The 25,664-nt window shown below is 34.9% G+C and overlaps 2 protein-coding genes across 2 annotated transcripts in view; one reads left to right on the top strand and one right to left on the bottom strand.

Moving 5' to 3' along the window:
* LOC136026452 (GTP-binding protein 1-like) overlaps positions 1-6,089 on the bottom strand; it is a 33,521-nt gene extending 27,432 nt beyond the window's left edge. Inside the window, exon 1 of the mRNA XM_065703049.1 lies at positions 5,859-6,089. Within this exon, the coding sequence (XP_065559121.1) occupies positions 5,859-5,945 (87 nt within the window). The 5' untranslated portion in view covers positions 5,946-6,089. The remainder of the gene's footprint in view (positions 1-5,858) is intronic.
* A 7,577-nt stretch (positions 6,090-13,666) lies between these two features.
* Positions 13,667-25,664, top strand: part of LOC136026451 (integrator complex subunit 2-like) — a 77,660-nt gene continuing 65,662 nt past the window's right edge. Inside the window, exon 1 of the mRNA XM_065703047.1 lies at positions 13,667-13,802. Within this exon, the coding sequence (XP_065559119.1) occupies positions 13,738-13,802 (65 nt within the window). The 5' untranslated portion in view covers positions 13,667-13,737. The remainder of the gene's footprint in view (positions 13,803-25,664) is intronic.

Genomic DNA, 25,664 nt, shown 5'->3' with positions numbered 1-25,664 from the left:
TAGATTTATCAAGGAAATTCATATTTTTCGGAGAAATTTTATTTTATTTTTTCATGTAAATTTAAATCCATGACAGCATACCGACCATGGTAATTGAACTACAACATTCCAGACACCGCTTTTTTGTGTTTACTGTTCTGTGTTGGCTAATGTTTAGTTGTTGTTATTTTTACTGGTTTTTACTTAGTATCTACTTTGTGACTACTAGCCCATATATTGTAAAATTGTGACTATAAAATTATTAATTTTGTCAATATCTGACAGCTTTTGCTTTGAAAATGACAAAAACTGAAATGGAAAAATGAAATGGAAAACTTATCCACTGCAATGGTCAAAGCCAATGCATCCTGGTGGTCCATCTTGATAAATCCTCTCTGGAGGTTTGGCTCCAGGAAAAACAAAAATTATGGAATCGCCTGGTCAGTTGCAGATACGAAGCATAGGATTGTGGTATTTTCCTCTTTTTCTTCCAGCATTTTGGTGTCACCTGTTTTGCATCCTTTTTAGGAATCACCATTGGGCCCTGCAGAGCTGTAGTTACTCCTGTTTTGTTGCAGTTCCAAATTCGACCAGGATGAAAATGACACTAGCAATACAACTCTTGAAGATTTTGAAAGAAGGGACCAATTATGATGGCATTAAAGTCGGTAGTACGATCCTGGCTTGTATTTCCAGGTTTGCTACTGAAAATACTGGAGTTCGGCTTGATAAATCCTTTCATCTAGCTGATTTCTGCTAACTCATGAAGTTCTCAGTTTGACAAACATTTGTTCTTCAGTGTTACTGTACCTTGGTAGGCTAACTTTTTTGTTGCATAGGGAGTCAGCCCATGGTTCAGCAGTGTAGCATTTTTCGAGGTATGCAGGGGGCCCTTTCTCCTGTTTGGGAGTAAAAACAAGCTCACTGCTTTCCTGAACACTGTCATTGTCATTATTGCTATCACTAGCATCACTCTGCTGGAGATCTTGCAATTTTGTCTTGTGTTGCAGTTCATGGCATCCACAAAACTACTCTTCTTCAAAGAAAAATTCGTCGTCAGTTGCTCAAAAGACGAATTCCCATTTATGAATTGAGTAACAGCGCGCCTGACTAATTTTGGATCATGAGGACCACTCTCCTTTCAGACAGAGCTGCAACCATTAGTGTAAGAAAATTATATTCAAATATCTGAAGAAAACAACAAGCAAATTATATAAATCACGCCTTAGGTCATCTAGAACGAAACTGGAATACTTTGCAATTTTCTACCTCCAGCTACATCTAATTCCATTTCCAGATTAGAAAGAACTCTTCCATCAGTAGGGGGTGAAAACTGACTCTGCGAAAGTGTCTGGAGTTACCCCAAAAATAGCGTCCAGAGTCACCCCTCATTGATACCATTTTGAATTTATTTTTAAGATAACGGCCCAAAGTTTACAGATTAAAATTACCATGCAAACGGCAGGGGCATACATTGTCTGATTCTGCTAACTTACAGCCCTAGACCTACAATAGCTTAAAAAATCTATATATATAAAAATAAGTTGTCTGTGTGTGTGTGTCGAGTGACGTCATGTTTGTGTGTCGACTGACGTCATGATTGTCGACTGACGTCATTATAAGGATTGAGCTGTATGCGTCATGAAGTTGTTTGTCGACTGACGTCATGTTTGTCAACTGATGAAATTACATACCGGGACACCGGGACACAAATGACGACCGGGACACACGGAATATAAATGACGACCGGGAACCTCAAAGAGAAATTACAGACTGGGACATCCGGACACAAATCACGACCGGGACACAGGAAATATAAATGACGACCGGGACACAGGGACACAGCTACAACGGGGACGCCGGGGGCACAGGCGGGATATGTAAATGACGACCGGGATACAGGGATTGTTCGAATAGAAATTACAGACCGGGACACCGGGACACCGGGAATATAAATGACGACTGGGACGCTCAAAGAGAAATTACAAACTGGGACACAAATGACGACCGGGACACAGGGAATATAAATGACGACCGGGACACACGGATACATCATTAGAATAATATGGTATAGATCTGAATACAGATTGTATTTCCCATTGACAATTATATGTTGCATGTTCAAGAGTCAGTAAACCTGACAATCTATTTACATGCAACATATATATATATATATATATATATATATATATATATATATATATATATATATATATATATATATATATATATATATATATATATATATATATATATATATATATATATATATATATATATATATATATATATACAAATATATATATATATATATATATATATATATATATATATATATATATATATATATATATATATATATATATATACATATATATATATATATATATATATATATATATATATATATATATATATATATATATATATATATATATATATATACATATATATATATATATATATATATATATATATATATATATATATATATATATATATATATATATATATATATATATATATATATATATATATATATATATATATATATATATATATATATATATATATATATATATATATATATATATATATATATATATATCTATTCACAGGTGGGGCACAGGGACACAACTACAATGGCGCGTAACGACTTACGCGCGCGGGGGGGCTTGGGGGGCGCAAAGCGCCCCACCAACTAGCTGTTGGCCCACCAACAGCTAGTATTTTCTAGTTATAATAAGTCATTTTCAAACAGCTCTACAAGGAAAAATTCTTATATTGCACCAATCTGCAATTTAAGGTAAAAGTGAATTTAAAACAATAATAGCAAATTACAATTATAAATAGTTATAAAAAGTTAAGTCACCACAACTCATTAATACTCCAAATCCCCCTCACTGCCCTCCCGGCCTCATCTGCCCACATTTACACCCTAGTCCACCTGTCTTCTTTTATCTTAGCCTATCTTTTACTGATCTTAACTTTGAAAAAAATAGTCAAATTATGCTTATGAGTTGGGGGGAGGTTGTAAGGAAAGAATTAACAGAAATCTTAACTTCTTGTGAGGGTGTAAAGAGGGAGCCAATTGAATGGCAAGTCAATTTATTAACTTGCCAGTAGAATACTTTACTATTATGCTATCTGGTTGAGTCTTCTAGATCTTCAGCGATTTTAACCATGGCTTCCACTTTACACCTCCTTAATTTGTATTTTAATGATTTTCACATTTTCTTTACATTTACCTTATTTTCATTTGGTCTATCACTAGAATAATTCTTGTACAAGCCCTCCTGCTCTCTATTAAACACAAATAATCTTCATTAATAATCCCAGCTGTGCTTCTAACTCTTAAAAACCTTCCCTACATAAACAAGGCTTAGCAGCTTACTTGTTACAATGCATTCCAGTCATCTACCTTTCACAAGGATAGATAGAAACCTAACCCTAAGCTAATGTATTAGTGGATCTTTGAAAACTTATAAATCAAGCAAAGCTGTGAAGGTGAAAACAATTTTCTTGTAGGCCTACTTCTTTTAAGCAGAAAATCTATTTTGCCAGGTTCCACTTTAGTAACACAAAATTTTGGTAAAATTCTAGTTTAGCTACTTTTTGCTATCTTGGAAAGAGGTTAGGTTAGGAAAATGAAACTTTCTGTAATGAGTCCAGGTCTAAAAACATACTCTGGAGAGGTATTGCCACACTTCCATGTTAACCCTTTTCTGTTTTCTATGTCTTAGAAATCTACCTACTTGACTATTGAAATTTCAACAAAACAATATTTTACCTTGATTTACAGTTATCAGTTTTTTTTTTCTCTGGTTTTGGTTCTGAAAATGCAATTCCTGTTTTGATTTTTTCAATCAACTTAATCTTGGCAAATAAATGTTTGTGAATTATACAACTTCTAGAAAATGGATTTATAATGAAATAGTGAGTTTGAAACAAATTATAACCCATTTTTATATCCAAAAAATGTAGAATTGAATTATTATTTTCAAGGGTCCTAAAAGGGCTTAAAATTAAATTTGCAGGAAAAGTGATTATTATATTTAGAAAGAGCATAAAAAATAGTATCTAGTGGTATGTTCAATTTATTTGTAGGTCAATAATATGAGCAACAAAATATTTACTGTAACTAGTTCATAATAGCCTACCTTCCCAGAACATACTATAGTCTATAGATCAATGGTAAATGTTTAGTTTCATCACAGGGTGTCTCAACTGGAAACTTTACTACAAAGCAACATAGTTTCTAGTTTAGAGCACTTAGAAATGCTAATTCTAGAAGTGCATTTATTTTTTTAGCTTTTGAAAATCCCCCTTTAACAAACTAAAAATGTGTAAAGTGGAGATAATATAGTTTTTCAGTTCAAGATTAAATTTGTTTTTAAAATTCTTTGGCTATGGGAAGGCCTTGGTGAAACAAATTTGGCAGAATAGTGATTCTTGTGAGTGAATATTTTGCTTTGCTATAGAGCAAAGCAAATTAGTCCATAAGCCCTGTGGACAGCAGGGCAAGGCCTATATTCTATATTTATTGAATAATTATTTGGCCTGAAAGAGAAAACAAAAAGTATGTCATAAATATGAACTAACAATTCAACCAATCAGAATACAGACCTTGTCCTGCTGCCTGCAGGGCTCATGGACTGATTTGCTTTGCCTTATAGGTAAAATTCACTTGCAAGAATCACTATTCAACCAAATTTGTTTCACCAAGGCCTTTCTATAGCCAAAGCATATTTTAAAACAAATTTAATCTCAAACAGAAAAACTGTATAATCTTTATTGCATCAGATGGCATTTCTTCAAATCAACAGAGCATTAACATAATATTTAACTAATCACTCTGATTCACCACTTCACTGGGTAGTTTTGACTCAAAAGTGAAAGCAGAGAATTAGCATTAATGGATATGTAAGTTTTTTAATTATCTTTCAACTTCTTACTATACAGAAATTACCAATGATGACTGGAATAGTATTTAAAATAAAATTTTATTCATATTGTACAACCTCAACATTATCCTTGGCTTCAGAACCCTGCTCATTTTATGTATTTTTATTTTGCCCCATTGAGGAGGAGGGTCAACCAGAAATGAAACATTTACCAGATCTATCCAGTAAGTTTTCTTTTTCTTTACCTAACCCCTTTACAAGATAGCAAAAAATAACTTATCAACAATATTACTTAGACATTTAAAGTCATCAAAGGTACCCTCTAAAGAGAGAAGGAGTGGACATAGATATTTCAGAATGCCTTCCCAGGACATACTTCAGTCTATAAGCCCAAAAGCGCCATTTGGGGGGGGGGTGTCAGGGGTGGGCAAATGCCAACCCCAGATTTTCCAGGGGGCCCAAACTTCCACTACAAAGGGCCCTTTTCCAGCCATAATTATCCATTATGTCCAACATATTCCATTCTGTTCAAAGGATTTGAACTAACTGCATGACTATTAGCCAAAGAGCATAATTACCTGACAACTCTTGGGGAAATTATGCTATTTGCTATTAATCATTGTAAACTTTGAAAGTAGGTTAGATTCATTATAAAAGTCTCAAGTTCTGTCAAATGCCCCATGCCCACCCCAAGTTTTGGCCCAAATGACGCCTCTCTATAAGCCTAAATGTATCCCTGAGTTTTTTTTTCCTCACCTAACCCCTTTCCAAGATACAAAAGTAGCTTATCCAGAATTTTGCAGAAATCTTTCACTATTACAGATAGCGTCCAGTTAAAGAAAGCTAGGCCTACACCTTTTCAAAAATGAAGAGCATTAGCCTTGGTAACCATCTTGCCATAAAATCCTTTTATAATCCATGTGGGAGTAAGGACATCCAAAGTATCTTGGAAACAGAATTATCAGGTAATAATACCTTTATTTTTGGTGATTTTAATGCCCACAGTCCTCTCTGGGAACAATCAGCAGGTAGCAACAAAGCAGGAAGAGGAATAGAGTACATATTGTCCAATTTTGCTGACACCTTGATTTTCACTCCATTTGACTTTCAGACCAGGTATAATATTTCTTCTAACTTTTTCTCAACTATAGATTTGCTTCTAGGTCCTTCTTCATATTATGATTTAGTTCAGATGGTAAAGGTGTCGTCTCTCCAATCTGATCATTGTGCAATTCTTACATCATTTCAAGATTTATGCTACACTCCCAAACCCTACGTCCCTACATTTATCAACTCCAAAGGTAATTGGTCCCTTTTTCGTGAGATATTAAATGAAGTAGATTTTTCCTTTGTTTCTCCTAATTATGATATTAATGCCATTGAGTCTAATTTGAGATCAATCCTGCTGGAGTCAGCTAAATCGGCAATTCCAATGACTAGGGTACGTTTTTACAATGGCTCCAAAAGACCCAAGAATTGGTGGAATGATGAGTGTAGGGTTGCAGTTCTGGCAAAAAGAAAGGCTCGTAAAATGTTTCAAAAGCACCCATCTCAGTCAACAGCAATCTTTTATAAGCAGTCATGTGCTAAGGTGAAACTAATTTGTAGGAGAGCTAAACAGAGTACATGGCTGAATTTCATCTCAAGTATCAGTTTTAGAACCCCAATTTCAAAGATCCATAATTTCATTAGCCAACTAAATAGTGGAAAGCAGCCTAATGATGACCGTAGATATGATATCATTCAGGATGGATATCCAATTGTATCAGATAAAAAGAAGGCAGATCTGTTTACCAATGTTTTTAAAAATGATTGCTCAGACTTTCATCCCAGCCGACCTCCTTTTTGTAATCTCCCTCTTACCTGTTCTTATAAGGGTACTCTGATGAAACCTTTTTCCCAAGATGAATTTTGTGTAGCACTTAATTCTCTTAACATCAAGTCTTCCCCAGGTTATGACGGTATTTATATGAAGTGGATTCTTGAGTCCCCAAAGGTGTTTCATACAGCCCTCTTAAGTCTTTATAATCTTATTTGGTCAAGTCAAAAGTTCCCAGATGCCTGGAAGATTGCTCAGGTATTCCCAGCTTTAAAACCTTCTTATTCATCTAATGATCTCAAGTCTTACCGTCCTATATCAGTATTACCTTCCTTTAGTAAAGTTCTGGAAAGGCTTGTCTTATCAAGAATTGAGTGGTTTTCTGAAGTCAACAATCTCTTTCCTAGTGAACAAACAGGTTTCAGAAAAGGACATAGCTCTTTAGATAACATTACCCGGCTAGAAACTGATGTTTGTAACTCCCTCAAAAAAAGACATGTCACAATGGCTGTTCTGTTTGACTGGTCGAATGCCTATGGAAATGTAGTCCACAATAAATTATTGGAAATCCTAATAAATCTTGACTTCCCGTATCCTTTTATAAGTTTTATAAAGTCTTTTCTAACTGATAGATATTTTTACGTTCAAGTAAATCAGTCTAGAAGTGAGCAATGCCCCATTACGAGAGGACTTCCTCAAGGTGCAATATTGAGTCCTCTTCTATTCAACTTGTATGTTTCTGAATTTCAAGTATCTCATGCATCATTTGGCCTTTATGCAGATGATTTGATCATTTGGAAGTCAGGAAGGGATATTAGCCTTCTTCAAAGCCTTATTCAACATGATATAAGTCTAGTCCAGAGATTCTCTTTAGCATTTGGCTTTCCAATATCAATCAGTAAAACTAAAGCCATTATATTTACTAATGGTACTCTAGATCCTCCTAATCCACTGACAATTTTCTCAAGGGAGATCCCATATTGCAATTCAGTGAAGTTACTTGGTTTATTAATGGATTCTAAAATGCAGTGGCATGAACATATTAATTCTTTGAAATCTCTGATTATTCAGAGACTTTGTATTCTAAAAAGACTTGCTGGAAGTAAGTGGGGATGTCACCCAAAGATTATTTTGGATTTTTACAAATTATATATTCGTTCAAATATAGAATATGGGATTCAAATATTTTCAGCTCGTCCCCCATCCTCATTCAAAATCCTTGAATCTTTACAAAATTCTGCTATTCGAATAGCTTTGGGTGTGCATAAGCATACTCCTCTGTCAAAGTTAAGAACACTGTCGGGATTGGTGTCCCTAAGTGAAAGAGCATCTAGTCTAAGGATAAAGTATTTCTCGCAAATCCAGGCTTATGGAGCCAAGCATGCTGTATATGCACATACCTTTGCTGAGAAGTCAGCCTGTCCCAATGCCCATTCATCATGGAATCAGTTTCAACTGGAGGTCCCAAACTGGAATCAACATTCGCTTCATGCATATCCCTTTACTGAGTCCCCCCCATGGGAAATGAGTCCTCCAAGCTGTCAAGTAGAACTTATCTCTATTAGTAAAGATTTGATTCCTAATTATGAGATCCAGACTATTTTGGCTGAACACATCTCAAAGGCTTACCCCAACTATAGAAAAATATATACTGATGGATCCGTCCAGAGGGAAAGAGCTGGAGCAGGAGCATGTATCCCATCCCTGAATTTGAATATTTATTCTCCTCTCCCATTGGGATCTTCTATCCTGTCTGCTGAATTATGTGCCATCCGCCTGGCCTTGGATGCTCTTATAAATTATAACATTGAATCTGAAAATATACTCTGTCTCTCTGACTCTAAATCAGCATTATTACTGATCCAAAATATTAATAGAATTGCTAATGACAAAGATTTATATAATATTAGAAGACAGCTTCTTAATCTTAAGATCAAGGAAAATGAAGTTTATTTCCAACATGTTCCTAGTCATAAAGGTATAAAATATAATGATATGGCTGATTCTCTAGCAGCAAAGGCTTCCATGTTATCTCCTAGTCCTTCCTCTGACCTCAATTCACGAGATATTATCAGGCAAAGATCCAAAGTTAATCACAGTACATTAATGTTATCTCCATTTCATACAAGATTAAATACAGTGCTATATTACCGACTGAAATCAGGTGCCCTACTTCTAAATAGCTTGTTATTTAATTGGAAGCTACATCATTCCCCTTTATGCCGAATCTGCTTTTCAACAGAGGAAACAATCCAGCATATTTTATTTGATTGCCAGGCTCAGAGTGAGGAGACTGTTGCTCTTAAGCGTTTCTGCTCCTTGGCTAAGATTCCAAATACTTATACAGCTATCCTGGATTCTAACCTGCCATGGGAAATTGATCGTAAGATATTTAAGGCAGCAATTGATACCTTAAAGAAGAGAAATATTGTTTAATAAGGATTAAAGCTTGAAGAAGTCAATTTTTAATGGGACGCAATTTATCCATAGTTTTTGATTGTGCAGAAGAGAGCGGGAATGAGTAAGAAGAGCCGTATTGGTACCGGCCGGCCTAGTGCCTTAAACTGCTGGGGACAGGTAGCTCAGGTACTCGCACTTCCCACAATCAATAACAGTTTATTATTGTTCATAATCGTATATATCCATTGTTCGCAGACTGGAGCAGAATAGCGCTTCCAGTAGCTAGTTTTTCTGAAGAAGAAGTCAAAGAGGTGAAAGGACTTGTTGTTAGTCCATATACCTCCCTACAATTTTTGGAACTGGAACTGTTTCATTATAAATCCATTTTTTTAATGATACATTATCCAAAAGCACTGAATGTTATGGCGTTTTCTTCTTCCTTGTTGCCGAAATTTCAATTAAAGCATGCGTTTTTGGTCATTTTTTACAAAATAATAAGATATTTGAAATCACAAATCTGTAATAGTTTAGAAACAAATTTGGGCTATGTATTTGCACATCAGGGGGATGGGGGTAAAGCATAGCATATATATGTAAACTAACCATTACTGCATTTAATATAGTTAAATTTACAGCAAACAGTATAACTGGTATTTGTAATAGCCAGCTTTCATATTTTGACCAAAAACGCATGCTTTTATTTAAAATTTGCTGTTAAGGAAGAAGAAAGCACCATAACATTGATAAAATTTATTTATCCAATTTAATTGTGGAAAATCACTGCTTGTGGATATTGTAACATTAAAAAAATGGATTCATAATGAAATGGCAAGTTCGAGTCCAGTGTTTTAAAGCCTGAGACAAATATTTTAAGCCTTTTTTATACCCCATAGTTAGGTCATTTTTAAGAGGTCATAAAGTGCTTAAATCTGAATTTCCAATAGAAGCAATTATTATATTTGTAAAGAGCATAAAAAAACGCATCAAGTGGTATAGTCACTTTATAGAAAAGCCAGTAATACTGTTTGCTGTAAATTTAACAAAGCATGTCCCAGGAAAGCATCCACTTCTTTCTCCTCTAGAGAGTCCTGAAATTTTTGGCTACATCAATTTTTGGTTATCAGTTTCTTTCTCTCTGGCCTTGGTTCTGAAAAGACAATTCCTGTTGATTTAACGGAACTTTAAGCAATAACACTGGGTTTTTCTAAATTTAGTAATAATATTTTATGCCACCTGATTGTAGGTTAAATATATGGCTGATATCATTTATTCTCCAAGAATATCTGTTTTATTTCATTTCATTCTTGTCAGTTGCTTTCTGTTAAAAATACATTTATTTATTTTTTAATCAATCTTCCTTTGTGAAAAAAAATTGAATTGTTTTTCTTTTTACATCTTGCATAAAATATAAAGGAATGCCTGGCCCTTCATTTCATATATTATAACTAAAAGTTTTTGAGGCAGTTTCTATCAAAATACAACTGACACATTTTAATATTATTTTTTTTTAGAATACATTAGGACACTATTAAAGTTTTGCATTTGCACAGCTAAAAAATTGTCTTAAAAAGTGCCAAGTTTAGAGAGTTATTTTAATATTCTTCTTGCTGATCAGTATAATTGTTTTTAAAATTCCTTCTGTTTAAAGCATTTTAAAGGGATTCTAAGCCAACCATGGGTATATTTTTGTCACAAATGATTTTGCTCAAGTGAGCTGGTGGAAAACAAATAGAACATATAATTTTTCTTTTTTTATTATTTCAAGACTAGAATATCACAAAACTGAGCATTCATATTGCTATTTGTATTTTAAGTAAATACAATCCCTGATGGGAGTTTTGTTGATACATGTCTCAAAATTAATTTGTCTAAATAAAATAGATATTGTTTATGGGACAGCAGCGAAAAATGATAGGAACTATGACTTGAGTTTTTTTTTTCAATATTTTCTTTTTCAAATATTTTTTTTTCTGGTTACGTTTGTGTTCCTGCTTAAGTGGCTGGCACTCTAGGTTGAGAATACTTTGTCCAAAGGGCACAGGTTTAATTCCTGGTATTACAGTTTATTTGGTTTGGGACAAAGGTCAGTGATGTGACTATGTAGGTTGAGCCAGAACTGGCCCAACCTTGAAAGGTTACCTAGAGAAATCTAGGGTCAGTAAGCAGGAAGGGCTTGCAAAAGCATAGGATGACTGGTCCCTAGCTTCCTGGCTAAAGAACCACCTGGTTCTTTACTCGGCTTTTGACTTAGCCATAGATACTTTCTTTTAATCCCATTAAATATAAGTACAAAGGAAAGAATGCCAGTAAGGTGGGCCTTCCTTTTCAATGAATTGTTGATGTATAGACAATAGTGTAGGTCATAAGAAATGGCTTGTGAATGTTTTGCAAGGTTAGGAAATTTGAGACAATTGCTCAGGTTGGCAACTGATCACAAAAGTAAAATTTTGCAAATGGTTTTTCTTTGTGATTGTTATATTTATTTACTATCAAGTATTTTAAAGTTAATCTTCACTGTTTTGTTTTAATTGCCACTGCCTTAGGAATTTAGTGTTAACAGACAGGAGTCATTGCCTTAGGAATAACAGACAGGAGTTGTATGTTTCCTAGTTTCAATAAATGTATATGCAATTTTGAGACCAGAGGTTACAAAAGGGGTCAAAACTTGCAAATGGAACTGTGGTGTGACTAATTAATTTGTAAGAAATGTATATCAATTTAAAAATTCAAAAAAAAACAATCATGTAGAAAAAAAGACAAATAAATAAAAGTATCCCTTTACAACCATTTAATGAAGTGTCACAAATGTAGGTCACCCTTAAGATTGAAATTAACAAAGCTTCAGTATGAATCTGTTTTCTTTAAACAGACTGAAGAGGCAAACCTCCAAGCTATGACAAATTCAATCTCACTTTTGGGCTCTTTCCTTTTCAATAGGAACTTTCTTTGGATTTTTCTTCCAACCAAGTAAAAACAGTTGTTCAAATATTTGACTTATAAAGTGAACATACCCCTTGATTCATGTTCTTTACAAACATAACAAGTGCTTCAATTGCAAGTTCAAATTTAAGTGCTTTTTGAGCTCTTGAAAATTTGTTAGCTTAGGTCAAAAAGTGTTTAAGTTTGAATTAGCAATATAAGCAATTATTATACTTGTAAAGAACATACAAAAAGGCATCAAGTGGTATATTCACTTTATTTGTAAGTCAAAATGTAAACAAAAAAAATGTACTCCCAACCTGCCTAATTTGCAAATATATAGCCCAAATTATATATTTTCAATGTATTCTGCCACCTTTTGGCCTACTTGTTTTTCTTTTGCCACAGTTGTTTCAATTCTCAGGTACTAGGGTTGAGGGATAGATTTGCAAAATCAATAGGACATATGTAATTTCAGCTTTAAATTTCCATATTAGGAGGGCTGGGGCTAAAGTAGAGCAGGGTTGCATATAGTACATATTAGCTATAATTATTATGTAAATAATAAAGAGTCACCTTTTTTTAACAGGTTTTCTTCCATAGGCCTACAGGTCCTTCTCTTGGCTTTTACCACATAAGCATTGTATACCCAGAGAAGAATAAGTAGCAACAAGCTACATATAGGCTACATAAGCACATTTTGTTTAACAATGACTTCTCAAGAGCTTAACTATGAACCCTTAGTAATATTGACAAGAAATGAGTAGCAGAAAAAATGAAATTTAGGCTAAATGGGCAATCACGAACTGGATACAGGCTAAAGGGGGCCAAAAACAGGGCTGTATAATTGGAGTTCAAAGAACTCCAATTATACAGTGAATTTTAAAAAATCACTGTATACAAGTTATTTTTTTGTGAAGTAAACACTTCCCTTGCTAATTTAGGACTTTAAATTGATTAGTCTACTGAAATTTTCCTATCCTATGCAATTGAAATATTTTCCCTTTTCAGAGCATTAAGACAATCTATCACAATAAAAAAATATCCAAAGCATCTTGAATGGAATGACTAAAAGAAGACATATGAAAATCATAATCTGCAATCTAACAATTAAACTTCTGGCCACACAAATTGTATTAGGATAACCAGCTCTGAAATAATTGCTCAAGTAGCTTAACTTTAACTAATATTGCAATAACTTTATAAGATTTTTCTTAACCATTTTATTATCTACCTATCCCACCCACCCAGTAAAAGAAAAAAACCACCCACCTACACAAGAAAAAAGCCAGTTTTAACTAGGCTAATAACATAGTTTTTAAGTCTATTTTAGTGCAACCTACCCTACAACATAAAATCAAGCTCAATAGCTCACCACGCTGGTACACAAAGGTGGTGCCTTCATCTGAAGACATACTCCATGATTAGCTATAATTGAAACTTCTGCCTTCTTTCCGAGTTAACTTGAGACGAACGTACAAAATGTAAAAGTTGTTAAAAGTCAACTTTTCATTAACTTTCACTCAACTTTTAAAAATCGAACGCTAAAAGTTAACTCGGAATCGCAAACAAAACGTTAGAATGCTGGCTTCAGTCAACTTGAAAGTGAATCAAACGCCAGGTTTAGGCAGATAAGTAACCGGACAAATAAAAGAACACGGACGGGGTTAAAGCCATAGCAAAAATTTTAAATATAACAAACCACAACTTAAGATTATGGATTCTGTCAATTCTTTTGTGTTCAACGCAATAAAGGAGGTTGATATACCAAAACTGACAAAGTATGTAATTTGTTTGGTGTTTAAGGACTAATCCTTTGCTCCTTAGCAGAATAAATTTTACTAACCTAGGCTTTGGTGTTGGGCCAAGGCTAATATTCTATTGTAAAAAAAAACAAAAACTAGGAAACAAATAATGATAAAGTTGTGGTGGATAACATAATTTAGTTACAATGAAAGTGAATAAGGCCTATGTCACTTGAGGTCCTTTTTATTTCTTAATAAAAATCTCTTTTGATAGAAAAAAATGTCTTTTGATCTTTGATTTATCTCTTTGATATTTCTTAATTGCTTATGGGGAAACTGTATAGGACTGAAAACAGGCCATAGTGAACTAAAGTTTAAAATTTTGTTCCTGATAAAACTGGTTTTTGATAAAAACTTGCCATTTATGGTTGGTTCTGGAATGGTTGCCTAATTATTATTTTCCTTTGTCTTAACAGTAATATGTTGGTAAAATTCTAGTTGAGTGACTTCTTGCTATCTCAGAAAAGGGTTAGGTTAGGAAAATGAAACTTTCAAGGATGGGTCTACAGGCTAAAGCATATCCCTGGAAGGTATTTTAAAGTACCCACCTCCACTCCTTCTCCCTCTAGACAGCCTTGAAATTCGGCTATGCGACAGGTCTACACCTATTGAAATTTTTACAGAATAACATTTTACCTTAATTTTCAGTTACAAGTTGCTTTTTCTCTGCCCTTAGTTCTGAAAATGCAATTCTTGTTAATTCAGAAGCTTGCCTACTCACTTTCAATGTGTCAAAATGTCATGTTTTAAACTATGGGCACAAGAGTATAAATACAACTTACTCTCTTTATGGTCAGCTCCTTTCTCCAGTGTTGGAAGAGCATGACCTAGGAGTAATTGTCAATGATCTTCCTAAATTTAGCACTCATGCAAAGAAGGCAGCAGCATCAGCTAGCTCATCACTAGGGCTCATAAAAAGAACAATTTCCTCCCATTCTCTTAAGATTCTGAGCATTTTGTACAAAGGACTTGTTTAGCCAAAGCTTGAGACAGGCATGGTCCTTGTATCCCCCTTTTTCAAAAAAGATGTTAAAATTCTTGAAGATGTCCTGAGAAGAGCCACTAAGATGGTGAGTGGACTGCATGAGCTCCCTTACCCTACAAGGTTATGCAAGCTGAAACTCTCAACTCTAGTTTATAGAAGATGATGGGGTGATGTCATTCTGGTTCATAAACTTATTAATTCAAAGGCAGTTTCTGATCTTCTTCCTCTGGCGTCTCAGAACTCTTGTACAAGGGGACATAATTTGAAGTTATCCAGGCATTTTTCCTCAAAGCAGCAACATGCCCATTTTCTTACCAACTGTGTTGCCAACCTCTGGAACAAATTACTGCCAGATATCATTGCTGCCCAAACCACAGACAGCTTTAAGAACCATCCTGACAACAAATGGTCATAAAAAGAATGGAAGTACAACTGGGAAGCACTTGAATCAGCAATATCAAACCACTAGTCAAGCATATATTTATATTCAACTATGTGTCATGTGTTATCAACTTTGGAGTTTTTACAAGGAAAAATCCTTAGAGTGCTCCAAGCTGCAATTCAAGGTAATATCTTTCAAACCTTATAAATTGGGATTGAGCAAAATTGTGAAGCCAAAAACAATTTTGTTGTACTTTATTCAAGCAGAAGATCTATTTTGCATGGTTTCACTTTCATAACCCACATATTTTTAAAGGTCAGAGCCCTCTAGAGAGAGAAGGAGTAGAGGTAGGTACTTTAAACTACATTCCCAGGACATTTCTTAGCCTGTAGACCCATGCCTGAAAGTTTCATTTTCCTAACCTAACCCCTTTCTGAGATAGCAAGAAGTCAATCAACTAGAATTTTACCAAAATGTTATTTGGAAACAAATATGCAGTAATTTTTTAAAAAAGAGCCTTAAACCCCACCAAAACTGACATCTTTTTGAGGGTTTTTTAAGCTGAACATTAAAAATTTCTATAGGCTAAATTTGTTTTCATGCTACCAAGAATAGGCTAACAAAAATAATGAATACAATTTTGAATTACCTAGAAATGACATTTTTTTTCATAGGCAGTTTTGTTCTTTAGAAACAGAGCTTTTGAGTTTTAGTTTTTGTTCTTTAGAAACAGATTTTTAAACTTATGGCTACTATGGACTGTTTTTAATTAATTTCTCAAGATGTAATTTCCCAAAAAAGAAGTATTAAATTATGAAAGAGTCTAAAAAAGAAATCAGGTGATATAGCCTAAGCACTTTCATCCTAGTAAGATGATGTTGTCAACTAAAAATTTATCCAAATCATTTTGCTCATTGATAAACATTTGATGGTTCTATTCTTCATCAGGCAAAATATTTAAACAAAAGGAGTTGAACAATTAGACTTCTTAACTATGCTCTTTTTCATTATAACCAGCAATACCTGGATTCAAACCCCTGTCCTGACAGACAGAGAATTTCTACTCTAGCATGCTAACCACTTGGTTAGGACAGCTCAAAGTTGTTCTAATCACCCTTTTGCATTTCAGAGCTCTCAAAAAATTGTTCAAAACAAGTACAATTTATATTTCTTCCAACAATGAAAACTAGCTGTCTCATTTTACAATCAAACCATATAAAAGTGAATGAAAATTAAACAGTTAATAAAATAGCAGATTCTTTTATGAAGTAAATACAGAAATTCAAAATTAAAATACAGCAAAATTACCTAAGGTAAATACATTACAGGATGTAATCCCTAAGAATGTTCTACTATATTTTAACAAATTGTATTATCTACCAAAAATATATAAAATCTATATTTAGACCTTTAAGTTTTACAGTTAACTGTAGTATTGTATCCACAGTAGTGGTAATAAAAGCTACAGCAGTGAAAAAAAAACAAAAAACATAACAAACAAGCAAACACCACTGTGCAACTCCTAAGATATCATTACAAATACTTATTCCATCCTAATCGGCCCTCCCTTACCTTCAATGCCCCTAGGCCCCCTTTAGAATTTAAATAGAATAAATCTTCTGCTGCTCAAATTATGCTGAAATATCCAAACAAATACATAAGAGGATTACAGATGATCAAATGTTGGTTACAGAAATTATATTTGCTAGAGAGCCAGCTTATAATGATGTTTTTGAAATGTCCCTAGAAAGGTAACTAAGAATTACCTAGAAAGGTAACACAGCCAAAACAGGTTAAAGCCCTACTTGATGTGTCAGCAGTATCACTATCAAATTTTCAGTTTCTTCAAAATAGATGTTGTCAGTAAACAATCTGCTAGCACCCTCAAAACAGGTGTAAACTGTGGTATTTTGCAAAAAAGCTTAGCATTTTGGTGATACATTTTACACAAAAAAGATAGTGCTAACAAAAAGGTAGCATTCTTTCTCTAAATCTTGAAATCTTACAAGCCCAAATGGCAAGCAAAATATTTTTTTTAGTTGTGATTCTCTATCAATTTGTGAAAAAATATATGACAAAAAACAACCATTTGTCTGAATACTTGCCAAGCATTCCTCTAGAAAACATCTAAGACATCACTATAAATGCTTCTTCTTTCCTAATGGCCCCTCCCAAACCTCCAATGCTCCTAAGCCCCCTTTAGAATTTTAATACAATGAATCTTCCACTGCTCAAATTATACTGAAATTTTTAAATATCCAAACAAATACATAAGAGGATTACAGATGATCAAATTTTGGTTACAGGTATTACATTTACCTGATAACTGTCTAGTGAAGGCACCTTGTAACAAGATGTTGAAATCTCCTAGAAAGGTAACATGTGGCCAAAACAGGTTAAAGCCCTGCTGGATAATGCTGGTTTCTCATGTGCATGGAATGAAGGCCAGGGTCCCAATTGCAAACCTGATGATTTCCTTAAATTGCTGGATTCACACCTTAGGGACCAGGTAATCAAGGTTTGGCTTACTGATGTTGATAAGTCAGTTACTCTAAGGTTTAATAAGCAGATTAAAAAAGTATATGGAGAGGAGTTTTACATGAGATGGAACCTAATGCAGAGAGGACTACTCAACTTCTCAAATTAGACTCAAGCAAAGTGTTTTTAGTCTCATATCTTTGCTCAATCCTTATTTATAGTATTCCAACAGGGAATGGTGCTAAAACTCTACATAATAAAATAAAGAATAATAACACTGCTGTACAAATCAATATCCAAAAGAAACTAACCTGATGTAGTAGATGGTGGATATTAGAGGTTGGACCTAAACACAAGCTAATTAAATTACTTTTGGTAAGGTTTTGACCTTATAACCTATCAAATTGTGTCTATGGGGAGAAAACTTCCCTTGGGAATTTCCTTTGAATGTTTCTATTTTAATATCACCTCAGATCCCTGCACCCAGGACTAGAGTGGGATGTAAGAAACCTTCCAGCATTACCAAACAGTAATAGTATCTACACTTCACAAACCACTTCAACCCCTAGAGCCCCACTTCCAGGCATCTTCTCTTGTAGAAGACATCTCTTCTAAAATATCAATCTTAACTTCTCCCAAGCATTCTTTTAATCCAAGTGATTAACAGTGAGACCTTAAACTGCCTGAAAATTGTATTCTAATATAATAAGGAATTGAAATTGAAAGTCTAATTGAAATTGAAAGTCTACTTTATATTATAATCTGAAACTTAAATAAAACAAATCAAGGGAAACCCCAAGGGAATCTAATGTGTATATTTTACTTAATGTCTGGATTTTCTAGTCTTGCAACCTACATTCTATTTCTTTGACTACCCTATACATATTTTGCAGTTCCCTAAGGGCTCTTTCGTTAATTACAATGCTCAGAAAAAGACAATGTTTATGTCCACTTTACCGTTGTTTTTCCTTTAAAGGCATCACAGTAAAAATTAAAGGTAAAGAGTAAAGTATCAAACTTTACAGTTCCTAGTGTTGGTGCTGATCTCGATTTCATGGTCTTTCAGCCAAGAAGTGGAATGGGCAAGGCTGGGGGCCAGCCATCCTTTTCTTTTTCACTCTCTTCCTTTTTACCTTCCCCAGATTTCTCCAGCAAATTATTTCTGAGTCCACACTGGCTAATCTGGATAAAACAATAAAAAACCATAAAGAAGTGAAAATGAGGATAAAAACAGCCAGGGAAGAAACGCAGATTACAATGCAAATATTTTGGTCAAGACCTCCACCTGACCATCCTCAGTGCAGAATAATAAAAAAATACTGATACAAATTCAAGGATATTACAAAACGTCAAAGCTTAAAACAAACACAGAGGCTAAAATAGGAAAACCCTCTCAAACTCTGGCTAAGCATACAGAATCGCCACTGACCCCCATTCCAAACTAAATAACCAGTAACACCTGGATTCAAACCCCTGTCTTCAAAGAAAATAAATTTCCATCCTAGCATGCTAACCACTTGGCTATGATGGCTTAAAATAAGTACAAGATCCTTTAAAGCACAAGATCCTTCTAAATATCAAATTTCATTAAGATCTGGTCACCCGTTTGCAAGTTACAAATGCCTCATTTTTCCGAATTACCCCCCCCCCCCAACTCCACCAAAGAGAGCAGATCTGGTCCGGTTATGTCAGTCATGTATCTTAGACAGATTTTTATTCTTCCCATGCAGTTTCATCCTGATCTCTCCACTTCTAGTATTTTCTAAGATTTCCGGTCCCCCCAACTGACCCCCCCCCCCAATGATGCTGGATCCGGTTGATATTTAAAATAAGAGATCCGAGTTACGAGGTCCTTCTAAATATGAAGTTTCATGAAGATCTGATCATGCCTTCATAAGTTAAAAATATGTCATTTTTTTCTAATTTTTTAGAATTAACCCTCCCCCCCCCAATAGAGCGGTCCGTTCCAATTATGTCAATCACGTATCTAAGACTTCTGCTTATTTTTCCGACTAAGTTTCATCCCAATCCCTCCAATCTAAGCGTTTTCCATGATTTTAGGTTCCCCCCCCCCTTTAGAATAAGAGCTTTGAGACACAATATCCTTCTAAATATCAAATTTCATTGAGATCCGATCTCCCGTTCGTAAGTTAAAAATACCTAATTTTTTCTAATTTTTCAGAATTACCCCCCCCCCCCCCACTACCCCAAAGAGAGCAGATCCGTCCCGGTTATGTCAGTCATGTATCTAGAACTTGTGCTTATTTTTCCCACCAAGTTTCATTCTGATCCTCCCACTCTTAAGTGTTTTCCAAGATTTTAGGTTTCCCCCTCTCAACTCCCCCCCCCCTCCCCAATGTCACCAGATCTGGATTTAAAATAACTGCTCTGAGACACGATACCCTTCCAAACATCAAATTTCATTAAGATCTGATCAACCATTTGAAAGTTAAAAATACTTCATTTTTTCTGTTTTTCCCAATTAATGCCCCCCCCCCCACAAATTGTCAAATCGGGAAAACGACTATTTCTAATTTAATTTTGTCCGGTCCCTGATACGCCTGCCAAATTTCATTGTCCTAGCTTTCCTGGAAGTGCCCAAAGTAGCAAAATGGGGACTGACAGACAGACCAACAGAATTTGCAATTACTAGGTGTCACTTGGTTAATACCAAATGCCATAAAAACAACTATTCATATGAATACTTGCCACGAATTCCTCTAGAAAACATCTTAGACATCACTTCAAATGCTTCTTCCATTCTAATGGCCCCTCCCAAACCTCTGATGTCCCTAGCCCCCCCATCCATAGAATTTAAATAACAATGAATCCAAATTTTGAGCATTCAGTCCACTCAGAATGCAATAAAGGGTAACATAACCTGTACAGCCCCTGGGGCAAGCTCCTAATTCACACTTAATATATCTTTTTTATGCTAAGTTTTTAGCAAGAAAATGTTGTACCTTGTTTCAACCAGAATTATGGAAGATATTTCTGATTATAGAGTATGGACATACCCCTTGGGATTATCTGCCTAGTTGGCAACAAAATGGTATCAATGGAATATAATGGAAAAGGGTTGATACTTTCAGATGGGAAGAAAAAACCTGGTGAGAGAATACCACACTACAGTCACGATCTAGTTGCAAGGGAGGAAGGAACAATGCTTATCCAATAAAATTCAAAAACCCTAAATGACAAATCATACATTAAATAACATGAATCCATGCTATATGTTGCTTTGAACTCAGATACATGTGAAGTTGTGGTTAATTGACTTAATGATAGAGTAAACAAATGGGACTAAAATTGTAGCAATTTCTTTATTCTACCTAGCTCATATTTTTGGCAATCTTCTATTCCAGCTTCAAATAGAATATAGTTTATTTGTGGTTAAAGCTCATAGACCATGACAAAATATATATAACAAACAACAAATACATAGATATGGGAACACATGGGAATAAAATTGTAGTAATTTTTTTATTCTTACCTAGCTCATATGTTTGGCAATCTTCCATTCCAGTTTCAAATAGAATAGAATTTATTTGTGGTTAAAGCTCGTAGACCATGAAAAAATATATAAAACAAACAAAAAATTCACCGAAATTACAAAAATTCTAACATAATGCTATAGAAACCTAGGTCTACAATCCATTGTGAACACTTGTAAAACATTCATCTACACCACTCTCACTAACCACTCAAAATCAGAATTCTCCCTACCAAGCACTTCAGTTCTCAAATCTTTCATTTCTTTACATTCATGAATCAAGTGAAATACACTTTAATTCAAACCTCCACACATAGGACAAAATACTGGAAATATATCAAGACTAGTAGTTTTAAACAATTTCCATTTCTCATTATTTGTAATCTCAAATCTTTCATTTCTTTACATTCATGAATCAAGTGAAATACACTTTAATTCAAACCTCCACACATAGGACAAAATACTGGAAATATATCAAGACTAGTAGTTTTAAACAATTTCCATTTCTCATTATTTGTAATAACAACCATAAGAAAAGAGCTTCTTGTAGAACAACACCAGATTTTGGGGTTATTAAATTTATTTTAAGTCGTAATTTTCAAGTCATTGCACTCCTTTACTATTATTAACTAAAAAAAAAAGAAGTTTTTTTTTAACCGAAAGTAAGGAGCGACATTAAAACTTAAAACAAATAGAGATTAATCCGTATATGAAAGGGGCTGTTTTCTCCTCAACGCCCCACTCTTTACGCTAAAGTTCTCTCTTTCTCTTTCTCTTACTCTTTCTCTCTACTCTTCTTTTTAAAATAAAAAAAAAACTTTAACGTCAAGAGCGGGGTGTTGAGGAAGGAACAGCCCCTTTCATATACGGATTAATTTCTATTCGGTTTAAGTTTTAATGTCGCTCCTTACTTTCAGTTAAAAAACTCGTTTTTTTAATTTAATTTCTGAATGTTTTTGAATTAATACATGTTTTGATTTTGGCTCTCCGCCCATGAATAATTTAAAGCAATTTGCAGAAATCATTTTAATGCAACTATTGGTATCAAAATTCCGTTTTTTAGAGTTTTGGTTACTATTGAGCTGGGTCGCTCCTTAAACCAAAATTTCCTTTTGATCTATTCCTGGCTGAGGCCAGACGCTGTGCGTAATGGATTTAAACTGCTGGGTTCTGGAAAAGTGGATCAGCTTTTGCTGTAAGAACAAATTGATGAGCATTGGAATATTCTATTCGGTATCACAAACGTAACTGAAAATTTGAGATTCCCAGGAACGACTTAACTTCTTAAAACTGGTCTTTGTTTTTTCTGTAGGAATGCTGCCATTGAGCATGGTTTTTCAGAGTTGCTTCAAATTAACAGTGAGGAAAGAAATATAGTGAGAAAGAACTCAGTTAATGCTAGACATGGTTGTTGACGGTATAAAGACCTGTGGAACACTGGAAAATGTCCCCATTACGGAAAATTTACTTCAGTTACCCAGACTGGCAAGGGTGAGCTACCGGGCATTCCTTGAGGAAGAAGAAAAAGGTGAATCAAGAAAATAGGGGGGAAGAGGAAGCTATTGTCAGACAAAAGAAAATTTAAGGGAGGAACTGTTTTTATGGTACTTGGTATTAACCAAGTGACATATAGCGATCGCAAATTCTAACGGTTGGGTCTATCTGTCGCTCTGTCTGTCTGTCCCGGTTTTGCTAGTTTAGGCACTTCCAGATAAGCTAGGACGATGAAATTTGGCAGGAGTATTAGGGACCGAACCAGATTAAATTAAAAATAGTCGTTTTCCCGATTCGACCATCTGGGGGGGGGGGGGGAGTGGGGGGGACAGTTAATTTGGAAAAACTAGAAAAAATGAAGTATTTAACCTATGAACGGGTGATCGGATCTTAATGAAATTTAATATTTAGATCGATATTGTGTCTCAGAGCTCTTATTTTAAATCCTGACTGGATTCGGTGACATTGGGGGGAGTTTGGAGGGACATTGGGGGGAGTGGGGGGATCGGGATGAAACTTTGTGAGAAAAATAAACACAATTCCTTGATGGGTGATTGCCATAATCGGATCGGATCTGCTCTCTATGGGGGAGTTGGCGGGAGAGGGTTAATTGTGAATAATTAGAAAAATGAGGTAGGCCTATTTTTAACTTATGATGGCATGATCAGATCTTTAAGAAATTTCTTATTTAGAAGGACCTCGTGTCTCAGATCTCTTTTTTAAATCCCTACCGTGTCCGGTGATATTGGGAGAGTTGGAGAGGGAAACGGGAAATCTTGGAAAATGCTTAGAGTGTCTTAGATACGTGATTGACATTATGGGACTGAATTCGCTATCTTTTGGGGATTTGGGGGGGGGTATTAATTCGGAAAAATGAGAAAAAATGAGGTATTTTTAACTTAAGAACGGATGACCAGATATTAATGAAATTTGATATTAGAAGGAACCCATGTCTCACAGGTCTTATTTAAATCCTGACCAGATCTAGTGACACTGGGGGAGTTGGAAGGGGAAACCGAAAATCTTGGTAAACGCTTAGAGTGGAGAGATCGGGATGAAACTTGGTGGGTAGAATAAGCAAATGTCGTAGATACGTGATTGACGTAACCGGACGGGATCCTTTCTCTTTGATGGAGTTAGGGGGTCCATTGTTTTGGTGAGTTCGGTGCTTCTGGACGTGCTAGGACGACGTCAATTGGTAGGCTTGTCAGGGACCTGCACAAATTGACTTAATAAAGTTGTTTTCCCCGATTCGACCATCTAGGAGGCTCAAGGGAGAGGAAAAATTAGAAAAAATGAGTATGTTTAACTTACGAGTGGGAGATTGGATCTTAATGAATTTTGATATTTAGAAGGATCTCATGTCTCAGAGTTCTTATTTCAAATCCCAACCGGCATTAAGCTTCTGATCTTCCTTTTAAATCAATTTGTTGATTCTTATAATTTTACTAGAGCTCATGCCATATGAGCTCTTGGCTCTTCTGACCTCGTCACAAGTGCCATATGAGCTCTTAGCTCTTGTTCTTATGGAGAAACTTTCAGATAATTCAGTAGAAGTTAGCATTGAGAGTATGAAAAATGGGTTGTGGATTCCTTTGAGCTGGAATTTGCTTAAATTACATTGGAATCATATATAAGAAGGATGAGGAAAAAAGGATGTAAAGACAGGATACTGTTCAAGATGTGAAAACATACTTTGATCGATTTCTTGGTAAAGAGTCAAGAGATTAGTTTTTTTTTCATTATATATGCTGTATTTTGCTGTATATGCTGTATTATTTTTATTCTAATAAAAGAAACATATTAGACGAAATAGGAAATGGACAGTCGAGGATGGTCCATGAAGGGTTAGTAAGGTTATCTTAAAAGTAGAAAATCAATGTTTAGCAGGGTTTTTTTTTAATGTTTTCTGATAATAAAGATCTTGAAGTTGGTCAATTTTCCTGTATCTGAAAGCTGCTAAATTCAATATGTTTTCGAAACTTTTTTTTTTATCCAAGTATGCGCTTTATGATTCTTGGTCATTGGGCATAGTGACAGAGGGGATGGGTTTTACTGAAATGTATGTCACTTCTAAGCTCCATCTAATTTCTGGGAGTAAGAACCTGCATCTCATAAAATTTGTTGGACACAGTCAAGCAGACTTATCAGAGAACCTTTTATGGCCCCTTGCTTTTCTTGGTTGATATGGTAGCAGAGTTCAAAGTTTAGGTTCTAAGGGTCAATTGTTAACGTATTTCGACAGCGAAATTGTTGAAACAGTGTCTGTCCTGTTAAGGTCAGTGGTTAACATATCTGTGGGTGTGTTCAATTTTTTTAGGAATAACTATCTGTCTACCAAATTTTAAGTTAACGTCTATTCTTTTAGCTTTTGGGTCACTCCCTCATTAATCTACTGCAGAGGCTACCGATATTGACTTTTATTCCTAGCAAAAATATTAAAAGTATTTATTATATAGCCTTAAATTTTAACTTATTTAAATAGCCGTACATAGGACGGCAGTGGGCTAGTATCCTCTAGAGGAAATGCAGAAAGTAGTGGTATGAGAATGCCACTTACCTCTCCAGCTGCCTTCAGTAACTATATTCTGAACGCCCTAACCAGCGCAGTTCCTTTGTGTATTTAAAAGGGATCGATGTGTCGCTTATCGCTTATGCAGATGATATTTTTAACCTCAGTCAAACAATACAATCGTTCAAAAGAAATTTTACTATTTTAAGTAAGGAATATACTAAGATTAACCTTACATTCAATAGAGAAAAATCGGACGGGGATCTGTTCAACTGGGGTGAAACTTGAGCAGGATTTACTGTTAATCTCGACGGCGCGCCAGTTTCCCCAGAATCACAATTGAAATATTTAGGGCTTCCTATCGGTGACACTCTTAAAGCAACTAGAAGCCTATTGATCCTTCATTTCCAGCGTCGAACAGCAACTGCATACGGAAGCTTGGTAGCAAACAAGCTTCGACTCAACCGCAAACTGCTAGCTAAATTTAACAATGC

The sequence above is a fragment of the Artemia franciscana genome, chromosome 4, assembly GCF_032884065.1.
Source record: "Artemia franciscana chromosome 4, ASM3288406v1, whole genome shotgun sequence".
Classification (NCBI taxonomy): Eukaryota; Metazoa; Arthropoda; class Branchiopoda; order Anostraca; family Artemiidae; genus Artemia; species Artemia franciscana.
The sequence above is the reverse complement of the archived record's forward strand: the minus strand, read 5'-3'. Positions and strand labels throughout refer to the sequence as shown.